Source organism: Salvia splendens, chromosome 1 (assembly GCF_004379255.2).
Source record: "Salvia splendens isolate huo1 chromosome 1, SspV2, whole genome shotgun sequence".
In the NCBI taxonomy this organism is placed as follows: Eukaryota; Viridiplantae; Streptophyta; class Magnoliopsida; order Lamiales; family Lamiaceae; genus Salvia; species Salvia splendens.
The window spans coordinates 5,969,096-5,987,755 of record NC_056032.1 but is presented as its reverse complement, the minus strand read 5'-3'; the positions used below and the strand labels follow the sequence as shown (position 1 = coordinate 5,987,755).

The following is an 18,660-nucleotide window of genomic DNA, read 5'->3' as shown; positions in this document are numbered from 1 at the left end:
TAGTGGAGTATAATTCATTTCATTAATTCACAAAAAATGAACCTTTACATTTCAAACTACGTATGTATCCAACTGAAAGGAAATCAACTCCTTTTCTTCATAAACATGAATTTACAAGAAAAAATATAGTATATGAGTAAATGATCAACAACACAATCAAATAAGAGCAATACAAAGAAATTGTAACAATTTTTTAGGCTGATCAGATGTAAGTTTGATTAGAGAGCTTGAATCCGGAGATGAGAGCCGACAAACCTAGTGAAAAGAATGCGAAGAATTCCATACTGATCGCCGCTGCTGAGGAATCTGTGAATATGTTATCTCCTCCTCGACGCATGTTGTTTGTCAAAGGTACTGCTGCTGAAGCTGCAGACAGCAACAAGTATGCCACAATCTGCAAATTCGACAAATTTTCACAATCAAATCGATATGTTTAGCATACCTTTCGCTAAAACAAGATCCTCTCTCACCTAATAAGCCTATACTCATACAAATATGACAACACAGTCTCAAAGAAACATTCTAGAAAGATCAAGAACCTCGAGCGATTGTCTCATCCTTTACGAACGTTCATCTGAAGTTATTACTACCATTATTCGGCACTGGAACATTCATAGCATTACTACCTACACCCGCCTCTTCTATTCATTGCATATTCGTTAGTACTGGTTTAGCTTCTTACAATGTATTTGGTGGCCATTCGCTAATCGCTTCTTCGGCATTTTCAATTAATCATACTAGGTTTTAGTGCTCTTCAACATACAAAGGACTATACTACTAAATTCAAACACCACCTTTCACATCACAATTTCATTGACACATATGAATTGTCATTCCAAAATGAAATCCAACAAATCATCATAATGAACTCTAGCATCCTGATAAAAGAGTACCTGATCACCAATAAAATCAAATATTGATGCATTCTTCCGTGAAATGATCTCTTTGTTTGTGTGGATTTCATGAATATGCCTCCCTGTTTGAAATCCGGTGTATAAAGCAGACAGAATTGCAATCGCCAACACATACCTACCAAAAAAAAAACACAGAAATTCAAACAAACAAGACAGAGAAGATGAAATTGAAATTGAAATTTTGTTTAACCTGTATTCTTCATATTTGTCAAATTCTCTGCCATCGCCGTGTTGATTGGTGGCCATGATAATGAAAGCGAGCAAGGAGAAGAGTAAACCGAAGGCTCGAAAAGCCACACAGCCTCTCTTCACAATACCTTCGCGCCGCCACCGCTGGATGATATTGGAGAACCCGCCGCCAGCAGCCGCCGGCGCACTCTGGCTCTCCGCATCGGCGGCGGGCGGCGGCGTCTCTTCGGCATCAGCAGGCTTAGTCATGAGTTGTTTCTCTCGGTCGGGAATCGTTGATGGAAGCAACTAAATTGTGATTTCGGGAGAAATGAAGAAGAATTGAAGTGCAAGAAAAGGAACGAAATGACAACTGTGTTTGTTGTTCTGTTATCGGTTTGATCAACTCGACAACTAAGCTAGCTTTTTGTTCTTCGTTACAGCGTGTCTCAACATTATCACTATCACAATTCACAATATATTTTGTCGCACTCCCAAAATATATTTGGTATTTATGTGAATAAAAAAACCTTACTCGAATATTTATTGTGACTAGGTCACTAGGAGAGTGATTAATAATTGCCTAAAAGTAAAAGGAGGAATTAATGGTTGCTAAGTTGACTTTCACTTTGAAAAATTGCGCTAAGAACAATATTTTGCTCAACTTACTTTGAATTAGTGGTATGTATGTATTGAATTTGAACGAAAGAAAATATTTACCATTAATTACTGATTTTATAGAGGATAATTAAATCTATATATTAAATCATGATATCAAATGCTATTTTTCCGAATAAATTTGGTGCAATTATACTTTTTTCGATATAATCTAGGTTGTCCTCTATTAAGTTATGAGTATTAGACCCTAACAACAATAATATACAATTTAAAAAATTACACTTGTGTTCTGAGTATCATATTGTTTGGATTTTGTATTGCAAGAATTAACTTGGGAGCATCTAACTTGTAAACGTATTATTCCATTCATCTGTATTTTAATGACATGGAATTTAATTAAACTAATAGGTAAATATTTGATTAGTAGAGAATGTCTCCTATAAAAAACTATACTACATTTTTCCCCGTTAAATGTCTACTTTCACTTTTTAATATGTTTCACATTCCACTACCTAATTCCACTCATATTTTATTATATAACTAATATATAAAAATGAGACTCATTTTCCTTTACATTTCTTAAAATTCGTGCCGAAACTAAAGAGGACAATTATTGGGGGAAAGAGGGAGTATTTCTTTCAATGAAAGTTACTCCCTCATGCCATCATTAAATATCACATATTTAAACGGTGCATAAAAATTGTTTGAATTTGTAAAGGAAAGTGGATGAAAAAAGTTAGTAGAATGTGTACCTCATTTTTATATAGTATTAATTTAATAGTAATTGGGAATAGAATAAGTTAGTAAAATGTGAGATCCACGTATAAAATTAGTAAAAATGAAATAAGACATTTATTGGACACCGCCAAATAGGGATGTCAATGTAGCCCGCGTCCCGTGGGCTGGCCCGAATAGCCGGCCAAATTTATAGGGTTGGGGCTAGAAATTTCTAGCCCGATAAAATAAAAGCCGATTAGCCCGCAACCCGTTAGGGCCAGACCCGATAACCCGATGGGCTAGCCCGAAAATCTGATAAAATTTCTATTATTTTATTTTTTTTACTCCTAATTCGACACTTCATTGATTAATCTTATAATATAGATAACTAAAAAACAACATTCAATTTTATATTAAATATACAAATTATATATTGAATTTTTATTAAATGATAAATAAATTAAAATTTTCAAATTCACTAAAAAAATATTTAAATTTCTAAAACATGCATTAAAATTCTACGAAATATCTCAAATATTGGTATTTGATCTTGTTTATGATTGAGTTTAAGCATATATCTTGAATATATCATAATTAAATGTTTTACATTGTATAAATATAAATAATATTAATCATTATTTATTGGATTGATCGCATGTTAATATTATCGGCAGCAACCCGATTAACCCGCTGAGCTGGGCCGAAACCCAAGCTTTTAGGGTTAGGGTCGAACTTTTATAACCCGATTAGCCCGCACCCGATTGACCCGCAACACGAGTAAGGTAGGCTCGAAACCCGACGGGCTGGCCCGATTGACATCCCTACTGCCAAATAAGAAATATGTGATATTTAATGGAGACCACACAATCATCCATGACTTTATGGAGTATTACATATTGACTCTGTCCACCAAAAATTGACATAATTGTGTACGTCAAAGGTTTTAATGTGCAATTGATAAAATAAGAGAGAAGAGAAAAAAGTACTATGGGAGAAGTATTATCAGTGAATTGTGGAGTCCTAATTATTAGTAATATTTTAATGTACAAAACTTTCCATATTTAGAAAGTAGCCTAATTTTAGTAGATTTATTTTTTTGTGGATAGAGGTAGTGTAGTACTTCTCAACATGGCCTTAAAAAGAACAAAAGTATTTTTCTTCGATATACTTACTACATACCTTTGTAATTTTTCTACGTTACATACTTATACTGTTTCTATGTCAGTGTCATGTACTGTATTATAATTTTTTTGTGCAATCTAACTTGCTGCATCAAATTTAAATTTAATATACACCAAGTATAATATGATATGCAGCATAAAAATATTAATACGTAATCCTACACCCAAAAATAGTGCTTACTATTAGGGGATGATGGATTTGGAAAATAATTGGTTTGGTTGATTAATTAGGACCATCTAAATTTGGTCAAATTGAGACCCCTCAAAGCAACGATTTTCCTGGTAAATCTGAATGATTGTTATCCTTTGAATATAAACAAATCACATTCCTCCCTTCACACCATTCTTGTTGATCAATTTAAAGTTTATATCATAATTAGTTTTGGAATCAAGAGTCTGATTTTTCAGCCTCTAGGCTCTCCTTGCATCCATCTTTTGGTCCCTCGGCCCTCTTCGCACAAGAATCCAAGGGACAAAAGATGGGTGCATGCTGCTCGTGTCACCGAGTCGGCAGATTTGAAGGCTGCCCTATCGAGGAGGAAGCCAAACCTAGAGAGGTCGATGACGACAATATCATCTTAACCGGGGAGGGAGGGGCCCGCGTCCGCCTCCAAGGATCCTCTAAATACGTCGCCATGCACACCCAACAAGGAAAAAAAGGCTACAATCAAGATGCCATGACCGTTTGGGAGGTACCTAAATAATATTTATATCCGTCGTCATGATTTAAAAAAATCGTGACGATATCAACTATATATTTGTACTAATTTTGATTTGATTTTGGTGGTAAGAACTTTTCCGGCGATAAAGAGGCAGTCTTGTGCTCGATATTCGATGGACACGGCCCCAATGGCCACATGGTTTCGCGCTACGTTCGTGATTATCTGCCGGCAAAGATCACAAAATGTTACCAACAGTCGAGATCTTACAAGATGGACCCTGAAAGTGATCAAGTTTGTGATGAAAATCACCCATATAACCTGTTTTGGAAAGATAGGTTGGTGAAATGTTTCCATGAAATGGATGAGGAGCTTGAATCAGATGCCCCAGTTGATAGCTATTCAAGCGGCACCACTTCCGTAACTGTACTTAAAAAGGTAGTACTATGATTATTGTCATGTCTCCCGTCTTATTTTCGTGTCTCGTTCCAAAAATGGTGCTACAAACATGACTCGAATTGTGGATCGAAAGATCTCATTTCGTGTATAATAGACACGAAATGGAAATGGGACTAGAATTGGGGATCAAGAGATATCATCTCGTGTTATTTGGTTGCAGGGCCAGAACTTGGTCGTTGCGAACTTGGGCGATTCACGTGCCATCCTATGCACAAGGGACTCCAACAATGAACTTGTTGCTCAACAACTCACCGTTGATCTCAAACCTAATCTTCCAGGTCTAATATCATTTCATGATATAAACTAATTATAACTTACAATTATATTGAAACGACGTTGTTTTGATTGGTCAGCCGAAAAGGCGAGAATTACAAGCCATAGAGGTAGAGTTTTGCCAATGAAGGAAGAGCCAAATATCCATAGAATATGGATGCCTGATCAAGATTGCCCTGGACTCGCCATGGCCCGAGCCTTCGGAGACTTTTGCTTAAAAGACTACGGTCTCATCTCCACCCCTGATATCACCTATCGACGCCTTTCCGACCGCGACGAGTTCGTCGTCTTGGCCACCGACGGGGTAAGCAAGAGTCACGAGATCCACTATTTCAAAAACAAGTTGCATGACCTCTTATTCATTTCAATCCATAAAACTTATATACTCCTATATTTAATTAAATTTAAATTAGTTCAGTGGGCTCGTTCGAGTTTTTGTTTTTCTAAAATAGTAATAAATATTAAAATCGTCTCGTGTTTTGTTTCATCAGATATGGGACGTCCTATCGAACTCGGACGTGATCAAGATCGTCTCGTCAGCAAGGAAGCGGTCGATGGCTGCCAAATTGCTAATCGACGAGGCGCAGAGGGCGTGGAGGCACAAATTCCCGTGCGCGAAGACGGACGACTGCGCGGCGATCTGCCTGTTCTTCAAGCGCCCGCGGCCGCTGCTGACGAAGTCGATATCGGAAGTGACTCACCTGAGCTTGAACTCCAAGGACCACGTGGCGAACAACAGCGGCCACGACCACGAGCTCGAGACGGTGCTGAACTGCGATATGGAAGATGGCGGCGAAGATTCGCACAAACCGGCCGGCAAGAATCCGCAGAGGAGGAGGAGAAGGACATCTCGGAAAATCGAATTCGCTGGCCAGTGACATACAAAACATCCTTTCCTTCCGACAGTCTTGTTTTTTTTTTTTTTTTTTTTGCGTTGGTAGTAGCATTAGTCAATCACTAATTAAAGGTGTGGATCAATAATATATTCTGTTTTTGGCTAATTTCACATTAATAAGAATGGTCAATTTTGAACTCTACTGGAACTGTGGGGGATATAGAGGTGGTCGGATAAATTGAGGCTCGCTTCAGTTCCGGCCACGGTTAGTACACTGTACACTGTGTGTGTCAGGATGTTGGTACTACCATGTAATGTTTCTTTCTTTCAATTGATAATGTGTTTTTATATTTATAATTTGTTTTCGGCTTATTTTATATTTTGAAATACTTCATTATTATACTGCATCCGTCTCCTAATAATTATCCACTTTGATTCCACCACAGTTTTAAGAAATATAAAGGAAAGTAGTTGAAAAAGTTGACTACTCTACAAAAGTCCCAACTTGCGGCGCAGCACATCGATCATCCCCTAGAGGTATTCGGCTTTGGCCGAGTCTTGACATTGCATGAAGGCGTTGTGCGGAATTAAAAACGAGTTGCATCATCCGCGTCATCGTCCGGGTCGCCCACAGTGGTCGGACGATGGCGCAGACGATGCCCTATCGTCCGCGTATCGTTCGCGGACGATCTATAGGGCGCGGACGAGGCATCGGGCTGCCTATCGTCCGCCCCATTGCGGATGTTTTAGTTCTAAAATAAAATATGAGTGGAATGAGTTATTGGAATGTGTGACTTACTTATCATTCAGTGGCAAATCCAGAATCCTAAAACAGAAGGGGTGAAATAAAATTTATCGGAAGCTAATGGAGAGGGAAGGGACGACGTCGGAAGCTATCGGAGGGGGTGACAATGGAAAAATCACATCCATTCCATGGTAGCAGATCACCAAGGAGGGGGGGTCGCCTCCTCTGCACCCTAGATCCGCCACTATTATCATTTATAGTAAAAAATGACAGTGAATAATTAATGAAGGATGGATGAAGTATTAAATATTCAATTTTGTTACAATGTTTTATCATTTTAATGTAAATGTATCCACCTAACCGACATACACATCTAGGGATGTCAATGTAACCCGAACCCGCGGGCCGGCCCGAATAACCCGATAAAAATACAGGGTTAGGGTTGTAATTTCACAGCCCGAATTTAAAATCGGGCCATTCGGGCTGACTCATTCGGGTTGTCGGGTTAGGCGGGCTGACCCGTTCGGGTTACGAGTTGGCCCGTCGGGTTGAAGGCTTCTGCAGAGCGAGCAGTTTTTGTAACGGTCATAACTTTCTCTACAAAGCTCCGATTGAGGCGTGTAATATATCCACGCGAAGCTCTTTCGAAGACGAAGAGAATGATATGTATTAGAGATTTATCAGAGTTCAAAATCGCGAGAAACATTGACTCAAACAAGGCTGCTGCACATCCACATATTTTGTGTACATTTTCTAATCAATTTTCTATCATTTCTCAACACACATATAAACATACCAAAATATAGAAATATAATCAAAATCATCCAAAACAACCCTCTAAAACCATGCAAAATCCAAATACGTCAACCGACTATATAAGATCACGAAAAAAATCACCATGTGGTTCATGGATTCATAAATACTCGTATATAAAAGCTTTCTTTTAGTATATTTCCAATATAATAGTGCAAAGTGTTTTGATGCCGCTTCCTCATTGAATTATGCGTACTTTGATGATTCTTAAAACAAAGATAAATTATTATTTGACTTATTTACAGCTAGAATAAATTAAATTTGACCAATCATAATTCAAGAAAACTTAGAGTTACTCCAATTAGCTAGCATCTTGATAATTCACTCTTTAACAATTCCAAATATTTTTGTTACATCTACGATGCACCTCTCACGTTATGAAAAATTTATTTAATTTTCTACGAATTGATATATGTTTGAATTTTGAAACAAAGTGTTGATTTATGTTTTAAATACATAAACATAAACATGCTATTTATAGATATTTTGTAAATAATTATGTAATGAATAAGTTATTTAAATTTAAATAACTTAATCTTTTTTAAAAATATTAAAGAAAATTAAAAATATGTATTTCATTGTTGAATGATTAATTAAAAATATGTATATAATTAAAGAAAATTTAAAATACGTATTATTTTTTGAAAATATTAAAAGAATTAAAAATACGCATTAGCCCGAATAACCCGATGGGTTAGCCCGAAACCCGAAGGGTTAGGGTTAGGGTCGAACTTTTATAACCCGAAAAAATCATAACCCGAATAGCCCATACCCGAATGGCCCGACAACCCGAACGGGTTGGCCCGAACCCGAACGGGTTGGCCCGATTGACATCCCTATACACATCTACATCCAATAAGGGGCTTAGTTGAGCTTTTTGATATTGTATGCGAGTTATAGTGCAAAAACCTCTAGTATTATAATGACACAGCTAATTATTGCCTCAAAATTACGAGCACAAAATTTGAAATATATAGCGCTAATTATTGCCTCAAAATTACGAACACAAAATTTGAAATATATAGCATCTATCAAAATAATTTGTCACATTCACCCCTGCTCTTCTTTAGAGTGATTACAGGATGGGGATCCTCTGCTATGCACAAATGCACAGCAGCCCCTGCGGTTACATACAGAAAAATAAAATAATTAAATAAATATATATTATTTTATTATATTGTGAGGAACAGCATGGACTGCCGTGCACTTGTGCACAAAAGAGGATCTCATCCCGTAATTACAAAGTCTCCTTCAAAGTTAAGGGGCAATTTGGGCTAGATATTTTTTCATGATATTTTTTCATGATATTTTTAAGTAATAAAAGTGAAACAATTGGTAGTATTTTTTACAATTACGTTGTGTGGCAGATTCATTTCCCCATTGCTAGGGCCGGTCCATAACTTGAGCCCATACACCAAAACTAAATCAACATTGGGCTTTCCAATTCATCCTTTTTAGGGTGTCAATTTTTCAAATGAAAAGTGCTACTACTGTGTTTTTAGTTACTCCATTTTCGAATATTTCAAGTGTATTAATGTTTTTACTCCAAATTTTTATGAAAATTAGAGATGTCATATACTCACTCTGTTTCTTGTTAATAGAGGCATTTTTTTAGGCACAGAGATTAAAAATAAAATAAAGAAAGAATAAAATAAAATAAGAGAGATGAAGAAATAATAAAATAAGAGACACTGTTACTTTTTGCCAAAAATAGAAATAATTCAATTATAATAGAACTTAAATAAATGACTCCATTAACAAGTAATGGAGTGAATACTAATGAAGATGTCGTCATCTAATTAAATGTAAATAAAAACTGTAATTAGTTTTCGATAAAAATAAAAGGAAAGCTACTAGTTAATTACCAAAACAAAGCGAAGAGAGTCAAATTCAGAGAAAAGTGAGAATACAGTTAACCATTTTAAGTATACTACTCTTCTTTTATCCTTTTTCCTAGTTTTATGTAGCTATTTTGTTTTAGATGATAATATTCCATGGTATTAAACGAAAAGATAAAAAAGGGGAATTGTGTAGCCATGATTTGAATTACAAATAATAAAAATAATTAGTGTAATTAGGCAAAGGACAAACAAAAAATTGCTTTAGCAGGGGAGAAAGAATCATCGTTTTTTTACCGTGCACTCCGATTTAGTGAAAAATAAAAAATAATAGACTGCACAAGCAACGCGAAGAAAAAGGCTAGCCGTGTCCACAAATAGGAGTGTGCAAAATTCAGTACTGACTCTGCCTCTGCTGACAAAGGTAAAGATGAGAGAGAGAGAGAGAGAAAGAGAAAGAGAAAGAGAAAGAGAAAGAGAAAGAGAAAGAGAAAGAGAAAGAGAAAGAGAAAGAGAAAGAGAAAGAGAGTAATTTCATGGGTTCACATGCAATGAAAATCCATTGTATTCATTTTGAATAGAATGGGTAACAATTTTTGGGTTTCTAGATTTGCAATGTCTATATTCATATGGAATAAGGGAAAACTTACTTTTTAAATACTAACGAAAAGGGAAATTTGATAAAACGATGACTTGCGTATTTGTAGTTTATCATGATTGCAGAGAATATACTCCCTCCCTCCTACTATAGAAATATTTCTTTCTTTGTTTGTTCAATATAAATAGTTAATACTCCCTCCGTTTCTTCATAGTTGAGGCAAAACTCTTCGGCACGGAGTTTAAGAAAAGGATGTTGAATGTGTTAAATAAATAGATAAAAAGTTATAAGAGAGGGAAAACAGTAGAGAGAATAAAGTAGAAAGTGAAAAAGGAGAGAGAATAAAGTAAGAAAGAGTAAAGTAAGAAAGAGAAAAAAGTTACTATATAGGGAAATGACTCAACTATGAGGAAACTTCCAAAAATGGAAAAATGACTCAACTATAGAGAAACGGAGGGAGTATTTATTTATAGCAATTTTTTTCTCTCTCTTTTACTTTATCAATTATGATAGACCAATCCACTATACAATTTCAACTACTTCCTTTCATTATGTCTTACTTTATCATCAATTAAGCATTAAAAATCGTGCTAATATTAAATGGCATATTTCCATGCGACGAAGAGAGTAATATATAACATCTGAGATAATTTGGTTATTATTTAAAACTTTTACTGGTTATATTTTTTAACTAAACTATTTAATTAATTATTCTCATTTTATAAGTAATCAAAATTTCGGTGTAAATTAAAATTTCAACGTTGACATAACTTGATGACTTACTTCTGTCAAGTAGTGGCGGTGGCAGTAGCGGTGGTGGTGGTAGTGATAAAATGCAGGGTGGTGATCAATTGCTAACTAATGCTTAGTGGTTGAAATAATGCTAAGTGGATTATAATATAAATTTAAATAATAATTAAATAAATAAAAAGAGTATTAATGTCAATTCATAAATATAGTAGTAGTTAAAACTAACTACTTTCTCTCTCTTCAAAATCATCTCAAAACTTTGAATTTACGTAACTCTATCGATTTAAATTATTTTTTTCCAAAAAAATATATCAAATTAAAGATAATTTTATAAAGATTGTAACGAGATCCAATTGCATATGTTCCGACGACGTTAGAATGGTGAAATTTAATAATTTTTATTTCAGTTTTCGTATATGTTGATAACCAGATTTTTATCAATAAATGCATCAAACAATCTCATATAATGCATGTACAATATCAATAAAACTGTGTTAATATTTTCTGATACTTATGTTGAGATTTTCATGTCACTATGTTGATATTTGTAATGCACTATGTTGACATAAAAAAAACCACGAAAACTATAATATGTTATCTAAATGACGATCTTACCTCATTGTTGATATTTTATCTACTACTTATTGAAATTCATGAGATTTTATCTCATTCATTCATTTTATAATTTAAGGGTGTAGATTTAGTTTTAATTTTAGATTACGATGCTATAGTAATATAAGAGATCCTAACTCATATATTGTACAAACTCCAAACTATAATCTGGATTGTTAAAAAATATAAACAGCATCAACCGTTGATATCGTGTTAATATTTTCTGTTGCTATTATTTTATCATCTGTTAATATTTTCTCATTCTTCATATCATAATTTGAAGTTTGTATAATATGTAGAGTTTGAATATGATTATATTCCGTACTAGCATTATTCAAGTTAACTCCCGATGATGTCGTGTGTAAAAATTATTAAATCACATCAATCCCAAAAAAATTAATTAGTTGCAATATGAAAACAATTGTGACTTGTCAACTTTTGACCAGCAAATCAAGCGAACTAATTGAGGTTGTTTAAATAAAATAAAGGAACATATAAAAAATAAATTTGGAATGATACGTGATAAAAATTGAAGAATAACATGCTTGAAACTTGTTTTTGCAGCATTTTCAAGTATCTATGATTTACTATATGTCAAAAAAATTAGTGTGAATCACAACTTTCACACCACCCACACGGCCACGCCAAATGAAGTTAGTAATTTTTCTCATTATTTTTCCATGATAAAAACAAAATACTTTCGGAAATCAATAGTAGAACTTCTAAATCTATTTTATCATTAGTTTGAATGTCTCGACTGAAAAATAAATTAGAAAGAGAACGACTTCATTTGATTTTAGATTTCAAGCGAACCTACCAAAACCAATTAATACACGTGTTTATATTATGATAATATTATACATTTTCTTGATTAATACAAATTTAAAAAAAAAAATTGGGCACATTTTAAAAAATGTAAAGAAAAATAAATTTAATAAGTTAGTGAACATGGATTCTGCTTATACTTATTTAGATATATTTTAGTTTTATTATAAAATATAAATTGAATAAATTTGTTAAATATCAAATCTACTTACTTTTTATATTAAAGTAATATAAGATTCCGTAGAATGGACAAAAATAACAAAACAAAACTCTGACTAGGATGGAGGGAGTAATATTTTAATTCTATGTAGGGAGAAGAAATGTGAATTTAGGCCATCCTCAATGGGGCGTCCTAAGGCGCCCCCTAAGAGCATTAGCAATAGGGCGCCCTTAGGCGCGCCCTATGCACCTCCACGTCATCATTTTTATCCTCATACCCTCTCACCTGCAATGGGGCGCCCTAAGACGCGCCATATGCATTTTCTTTTATTTGAATATTTAAATAACTACAAAAATTGTGGAAAAACTTCATTTCATTTATAAAAATTAATACATTACAATACGAATTAAAAAAATACGCTAACTCAGCTACGGCGGTTACGGGCCCACACTTCTTCAATCATGACGTTCATAAGCTGAGCATGGTCTTGTTGGTTGCGCATTGAGGTATGTAAGAGAGGTAGAAATGTGAGAGATGAGAGAAATGAGAGAGGCGAGATGTTCGTATGAACAAGTGAATGAGAAACCAGGTTTAAATAGACAAGATTCAGAAGAAGAAAAAAATTCAAAAACGAGTGTCATCGTCCGTGCCTATCGTCCGCGGAGCCCACAATGGTGCACTGATGGCGCGGACGATGGCCTATCGTCTGCGCTTCTTCCGCGCCCGAAGCTTAGGGCGTGGGCGTAGGGCGTGCCATCGTCCGGGCACCCACAATGGAGCCATCGGGCGCCCCATTGTGGGTGCTCTAAAGCCCGCCCTATGCACCGCCACGTCAGCATTTTATCCTCCTGCCCTTCCACCTGCAGTGGAGCGCCCTAAGCATTTTCTTCTATTTGAATATTTAAATAACTACAAAAATTGGGAAAAACCTTCATTTCATTTACAAAATTAATACATTACAATACGAATTACAAAAAAATAAGCAAACTCAGCGACGGCGATTACGGGCCCACACTCCTTCAATCATGTCGTTCATGAGCCGCCGCCGCCTCCTCGTGTTGAATTATGGCTAAGCATTCCGCCATTGCGTCGTGCACGGCTGCATTTAAGGCTCGAGTCAAGGTCGGACTACCGTCCTCCGAGGAACTCCGGTCGTCGTCATAGTTCATTTTGGCTTATGAGATTTGGAGAGATGTGAGAGATGAGAGAACTGATGCAAGAAATGTTCGTATGAAATATGGAATGACAATCGAGGTTTAAATGGACAAATTTCAAATTAAAAAAAAAAAGCGTTGCATCGTACGCTCCATCGTCCGCGCCTCCCATAGTGGGCGGACGATGACGCGGACGATGGCCTATCTTCCATGCTTCGTCCGCGTACTAAACGTCGGGTGCCCCATTGTGGATGGTCTTATTAGCGCCAACCGATTTCAATTTTAAGGTGAATTTTTTAAAAAGAAAACTTGGACTGATGTAACAAATGTCAATGATGTGTCCCACGCTGAAATGTGGACGCAACATATATAGATAAACATTTTACACCAAAATCTGATAATATAATTTTGACAAGACGACTCTATCTAACTACAACCAAACACACTATACCCATTGGCAGAAATTAAATTATTAAAATTAGATAAACAAAATCCAAATCCCAACCTCTCACAGTGCAGTCAATATCCTCTTGCTTTGGCACCTTACCCAGTTACACTTTTTCTCTTTCACATTTCTCAAGAAAACATGAATTTTTTACATCTCAAAATCAAATTAAAATCCAATCAATTTCATTATTGGATGCCATAGTATAGTAGTAGTAGTATTAATTAAATTTGTCCCTAAGTAGTAGTATTAATTAAATTTGTAGTACTCCTTTTCAACCACATCACACCAGACATCTTGCTTCAAAAAGTCTTACTTCTTCACTCCTCACATGTACAACAAAAACCTGCCCCATCTTCTTCCTTAATTATTCAAATTTTTGTACATGTTGCCCACGCTTAATTATTGCACTCACGTTTTTATCATATTTAAAATACACACTTCTCAGATACTAATGATTAGCCGATCTCTTTGACCATTATGTCCCATTTATAAAACAATTACTCCTTCCATTCCAAACTAATCTAGACGTTTTTTTGTCAAATGACCAAGTATAAAAAATAAAGTAAATATATAAACAAAAAATTTTAAATGATTGATTTTTTGTTACAAAACAATTACTAATTTGAAACGGGAAGAGTACTTTTTTATATTTTAAACATAATTTTGTCTCTAAACACATTATTTAACACACTATTATATTTTATTTATTAAAATGATAAATAAAGTCTATTTTTAATGGACGGAGAAGTATATAATAACATTAGAAAAAAGGACATCTATGAATTTAGTGGACATATAGTACGAAGACACCCACAGAAATAACCAGACAAAAAGATTAGGAATTATTTTTACTCCTAGTCTACTACTACTAGAGTCAACATTCAATATGCTTTCTAAATTCCCTAAACTAAAAGCATCATAAAATTTACATAAAACAAGATCCAATACAGAAACTCCATAATAATTTAACATAGCCATAATGTGTTTTTAAAAAAAAACATAACCCCAAATCAAACAGCAGCGCAAAATTAATTAAAATTAGGGTGATTTGCGAACTACATATCGGTAGGCAGCAACCTTCCGGCTACGAGATGCCGTGTTATCAACCGAGAGCACCATTTTTCCGGCATCCCTTGCAGCGAACGAGTTATGTACCGCCTCCTCCTCTGCTGCCACCCGCCTCGGCTTCTCCACCGCGATGGTGTAGCCTTCCTCCGCATTCGGTACGAACTCCGCGCTGTATTCTAAATCCCATCCTCCCACAACTATATCCCATGTTATTGTCGCACCAGCCTTCGTCAAAAAAACACAAAAATTTAGATATTTAAAAATGGGAATATTATCGGAATGGAAATTTTCAATCCTAAACCCAAATGTTGGGTTACTTAAAATAAAATTAATATGCTATCTATTCAAAAAATAATAATGAAAATAAAAACATTTAATCATGAAAATTTTGGAATATACACTTAAATTGAAATCTACTGCTATAAGAAAATGACATATACTAGTACGATTTAAGAATGACATCGGATAGATCTAATGTTGTTGAAAATACGTAAGAAATTAGGAGCATTAAAATGGATCTAGACGATGAAAATCTAATTTCAAATTTGTAAAATTAAAATACTCCATAAATGTTAAAGTAAAATTTAAGAATTTAAGGTAATAAATATAAATTTTACAATATCTATTAATAATAAAAAAAAGTGAATAAATATACATATATACCTCAATGCCTTCGATTTGAATGTTGACTTTTTCACCGCCTTTGACGACGAACTCGGACGCGGGTTTGGGCGGACCGGAGAGCGAGTCGCTGGGTCGACTCAGGCCGCCGTACTGAACCGGGACGCACTCGGGCCGGATGAATCTAGAGAGAGAAACAAACAAATTTAGCGATAGGTCTCTGTCGCAAATCTCAATCATGTAACCCTCATCCTAAAATAGACGCCATTGATAGCGCTACGCAAAAGATTTCATTGATGATCTTCTGCACAGAGCTAAATTTATGACGGAACGAAATGCCCGAGAGAGATTTATTATAGAGTATTTGTTTCCAATTAAAAACTCTTACTTGTAAAGAGTTTCAGCAGCATTTCCTTCCTTGGATATCACGAACTTGCTCTTGGTTCGTTGCGTCAGAAACGGACTGATCACTGAGTATAGCAAACTGAAGTACCACGGCACGTTTATAAAGATCTGCATTACCAAAATCGAACTCCAATTTCAAAAAATAAAAAAAGGGGAAAATGTTGGGTATGATGAGAATTTTATGTTTGAAGAATCAGAATGACTGAATCATCACCTTTCTAGCAACCATTTCGGGATAATTATCCTGAAATAGAGAGAGAATGTGATTTGAAGTAGCTCTGAGCTCTCTCTTCGGCATATCTTTAAGATCTGTGATTTGAATAATCGAATTCACGCCGCCTGGTTTGAAATGGAGAAGCTTAATCCCTCGCTCGAGAATCTGGACTCTCCACCTCAAAAACTTCTTCAATTTCTCCTCATCTCCAAAAACCTTCTCGTACATCTCCTTATCTTTGAAAACCCCATAGGCATTGTAACAAACAGGATGCCCGCTTCGGTCGAAACCGTGCATGTACGCGACAGAGCCTTCGAGCTCCTTGAGCCCCAAACCCTCCTCCAAAATGGCGTCGGCGCCGAACTCCTTCCGCCAGTTGAGGCACTTCACCAGCATGTTGAGAGCGTCCTGCACCCTGAAATCCCTAGCGCGGAGGAATTTGAGGAGGACGACGTCGGCGCGGTCGTCGGCATTGCCTAGGAGGGGGATGCCCCACATGGAATCGGCGCCGTGGGAGGCCATGAGCTTGTCCTTGAGCTCTTTGAGGGCTTTGCGCTCGGAGTTTTTGAGGTGGGAGATGAAGTAGGTGTCTTCTTTGAAGGAGGGGGAGCGGAGAGAGGCGACGAAGCTCTTCTTGGCGGGTTTTGGGGAGGAATCGGGAGTGTGGGTTTGTTTGAGGGAGGATGGAGATGCGGCGGTTTCCATTTTTATTTTTTTTGGAGGAGAAATGGAGTGGGATTTTTGGGAGTGTGTGTGTGTGTGTGTGTTTTGGTGATGATGAAATGGTGGGAGGGAGAGAGGATGTGTGGATTAAAATGGGGTTTCTTTTTTGGAGGTGAAGTGTGAAATATGAAAAAGCGGCTTTAGCTGAGCAGAAGCAACAGAGGTGATGGGGCCATTCAAATTTCTGACTACTCAACGCCATTTTCAAACTTTAGTTTGAATAATTGTAAATTGAATCTTTCGCCCAAATGTGTTTGATTAGATCTTATTATAGCTAAGTGTAAGTTCTGATATCGCGCATTGTGTGTCTTTTTTTTATCCTTTCGCCCATTGTTGTATGCACACCTCGGCGTGGGGGAGACCTCGCGGTTGAGCTTCAGGCTTCATCCTGGTCGTAAAAGTTAGCCGTCTTCGGTCCTTCGTCAGCTATAATCATGTTGTGCAAGATAATACACGTGTACATGATGTCAGCGATATTCTTAACGTACCACAGCCGAGACGGGGCCTTCACAATGTTGAATCGGCCTTGAAGGACCTCAAAAGCTCTTTTGACGTCTTTCCGAGCATACTCTTGACGCTGCGCAAAAAGAATCCGTCTCGGGTCTTACGGATTGCTGAACGTCTTCACGAAAGTATACCACCTTGGGTAGATACCATCGGCGAAATAGTAACTCATGTGATATGCATTTCTGTTGACGGTGAAGTCGATCGCCGGTGCTACACCATTCAAAACATCATTGAAGAGTGGTGAAGAATAGAGCACGTTCAAGTCGTTGTTGGATCCGGCAACACCAAAATATGCATACCAAATCCATAGGCGGTAGTCGACGACCGCTTCAAGGATAAGCGTTGGGCCTCCGCCTTTGTGGCCGCTTAAGTATTGCTCCCTCCAAGCAGTCGGACAATTCTTCCACTTCCAATGCATGCAATCAATGCTGCCAAACATATCGGGAAAACCGTGGACTGTTTCGTGAAGATGAAGCAGTCGTTGACAATCTTCGGTGGTGGGTGCCTGAAGGAATTCCTCACCGAAAGCAGAACGAATGTCGTCGCTGAAATTTTTGAGGCATGGGATTCCAGTTGACTCACCCACATGCAAATACTCGTCGAAGTCGTTTGCCGAGTAGCAAGTTGTCGGATGGCACAAGTACACTTCTGCAACGCCGAGAGACTTTGCCGACCGGTTACGTCTCTACTTGATTGAAAGTATTCAACATGGGCAGACAATGTGTTGACAATACGCATAAACAACCATTTTGACATGCGAAAACGGCGTTGGATGTAATCTTCTGGAAACCGCGACTAGTAAGAAAAATAGTCGACAACGAGCCTTTCGTTGGCTCCCTCCCGGTCACGAGGTATGTAGCGGTGAATTGATCTAGTTGGTCGAGGAGAAGGGGCGGGGGTGGTGGCGGCGACATAGGCTTCATAGCCGGCACGATATTGTTCATAGTATTATTGTTCTTCGCGCTCCGCTTCAGCCGTGATATCGGTGAAATCCATTTTTAGAGAGGGTTTGAATGAGAGAGGAAGATTTAGATGAGTTGTATGAAAAAAGATGAATGAGAGATAATTTGATGTGAAAAATGGATGATGAATGTGTGTATTTAAAGATGATTTTGAGGTTTTTAAAAATTATAAAAAAAATCAAAAAAATCCCAAAAAAACGGTAATAAAACGGCTATATTTTTGGGATTCTGAAAATATATTTTTAAAATTTTTGGTGTTATTTTCGGTATTATTTTGATTTAAAAAAAATTCCAACGCATAATCTGTTGGCCAATAGAAACGCGTCACGTCGCCTGCTCAGCGGCACGAATGAGTTTGATGCATCGAGCAGCGTCGTGCCAGCGGCAAGAGCG

General features: G+C 36.6%; 3 protein-coding genes across 4 annotated transcripts; 1 reads left to right on the top strand and 2 right to left on the bottom strand.

Moving 5' to 3' along the window:
* LOC121810125 (CASP-like protein 4B1) lies at positions 1-1,547 on the bottom strand. Of its 2 annotated transcripts, XM_042210989.1 has the most exons (3): positions 1,105-1,541; positions 894-1,029; positions 1-394 (listed from the first exon to the last, which is right to left on the bottom strand). In XM_042210989.1, exons 1-3 carry the CDS (start codon positions 1,350-1,352, stop codon positions 203-205), a joined length of 576 nt encoding a protein of 191 aa, XP_042066923.1. In that variant the 5' UTR covers positions 1,353-1,541; the 3' UTR covers positions 1-202. The 2 variants fall into 2 exon arrangements, with proteins under 2 accessions (XP_042066923.1, XP_042066922.1); XM_042210988.1 differs by having other exon boundaries at positions 894-1,547.
* Positions 1,548-3,956: 2,409 nt separating this feature from the next.
* LOC121803278 (probable protein phosphatase 2C 65) lies at positions 3,957-6,196 on the top strand. The gene is made up of 5 exons (XM_042202961.1): positions 3,957-4,290; positions 4,390-4,695; positions 4,877-4,994; positions 5,070-5,293; positions 5,481-6,196. Exons 1-5 carry the CDS (start codon positions 4,078-4,080, stop codon positions 5,865-5,867), a joined length of 1,248 nt encoding a protein of 415 aa, XP_042058895.1. The 5' UTR covers positions 3,957-4,077; the 3' UTR covers positions 5,868-6,196.
* Positions 6,197-14,712: 8,516 nt separating this feature from the next.
* On the bottom strand, positions 14,713-16,907 carry LOC121794806 (patellin-6). Its single transcript, XM_042193154.1, has 4 exons — positions 16,076-16,907; positions 15,845-15,969; positions 15,499-15,640; positions 14,713-15,060 (listed from the first exon to the last, which is right to left on the bottom strand). Exons 1-4 carry the CDS (start codon positions 16,778-16,780, stop codon positions 14,806-14,808), a joined length of 1,227 nt encoding a protein of 408 aa, XP_042049088.1. The 5' UTR covers positions 16,781-16,907; the 3' UTR covers positions 14,713-14,805.
* Positions 16,908-18,660: the final 1,753 nt, after the last annotated feature.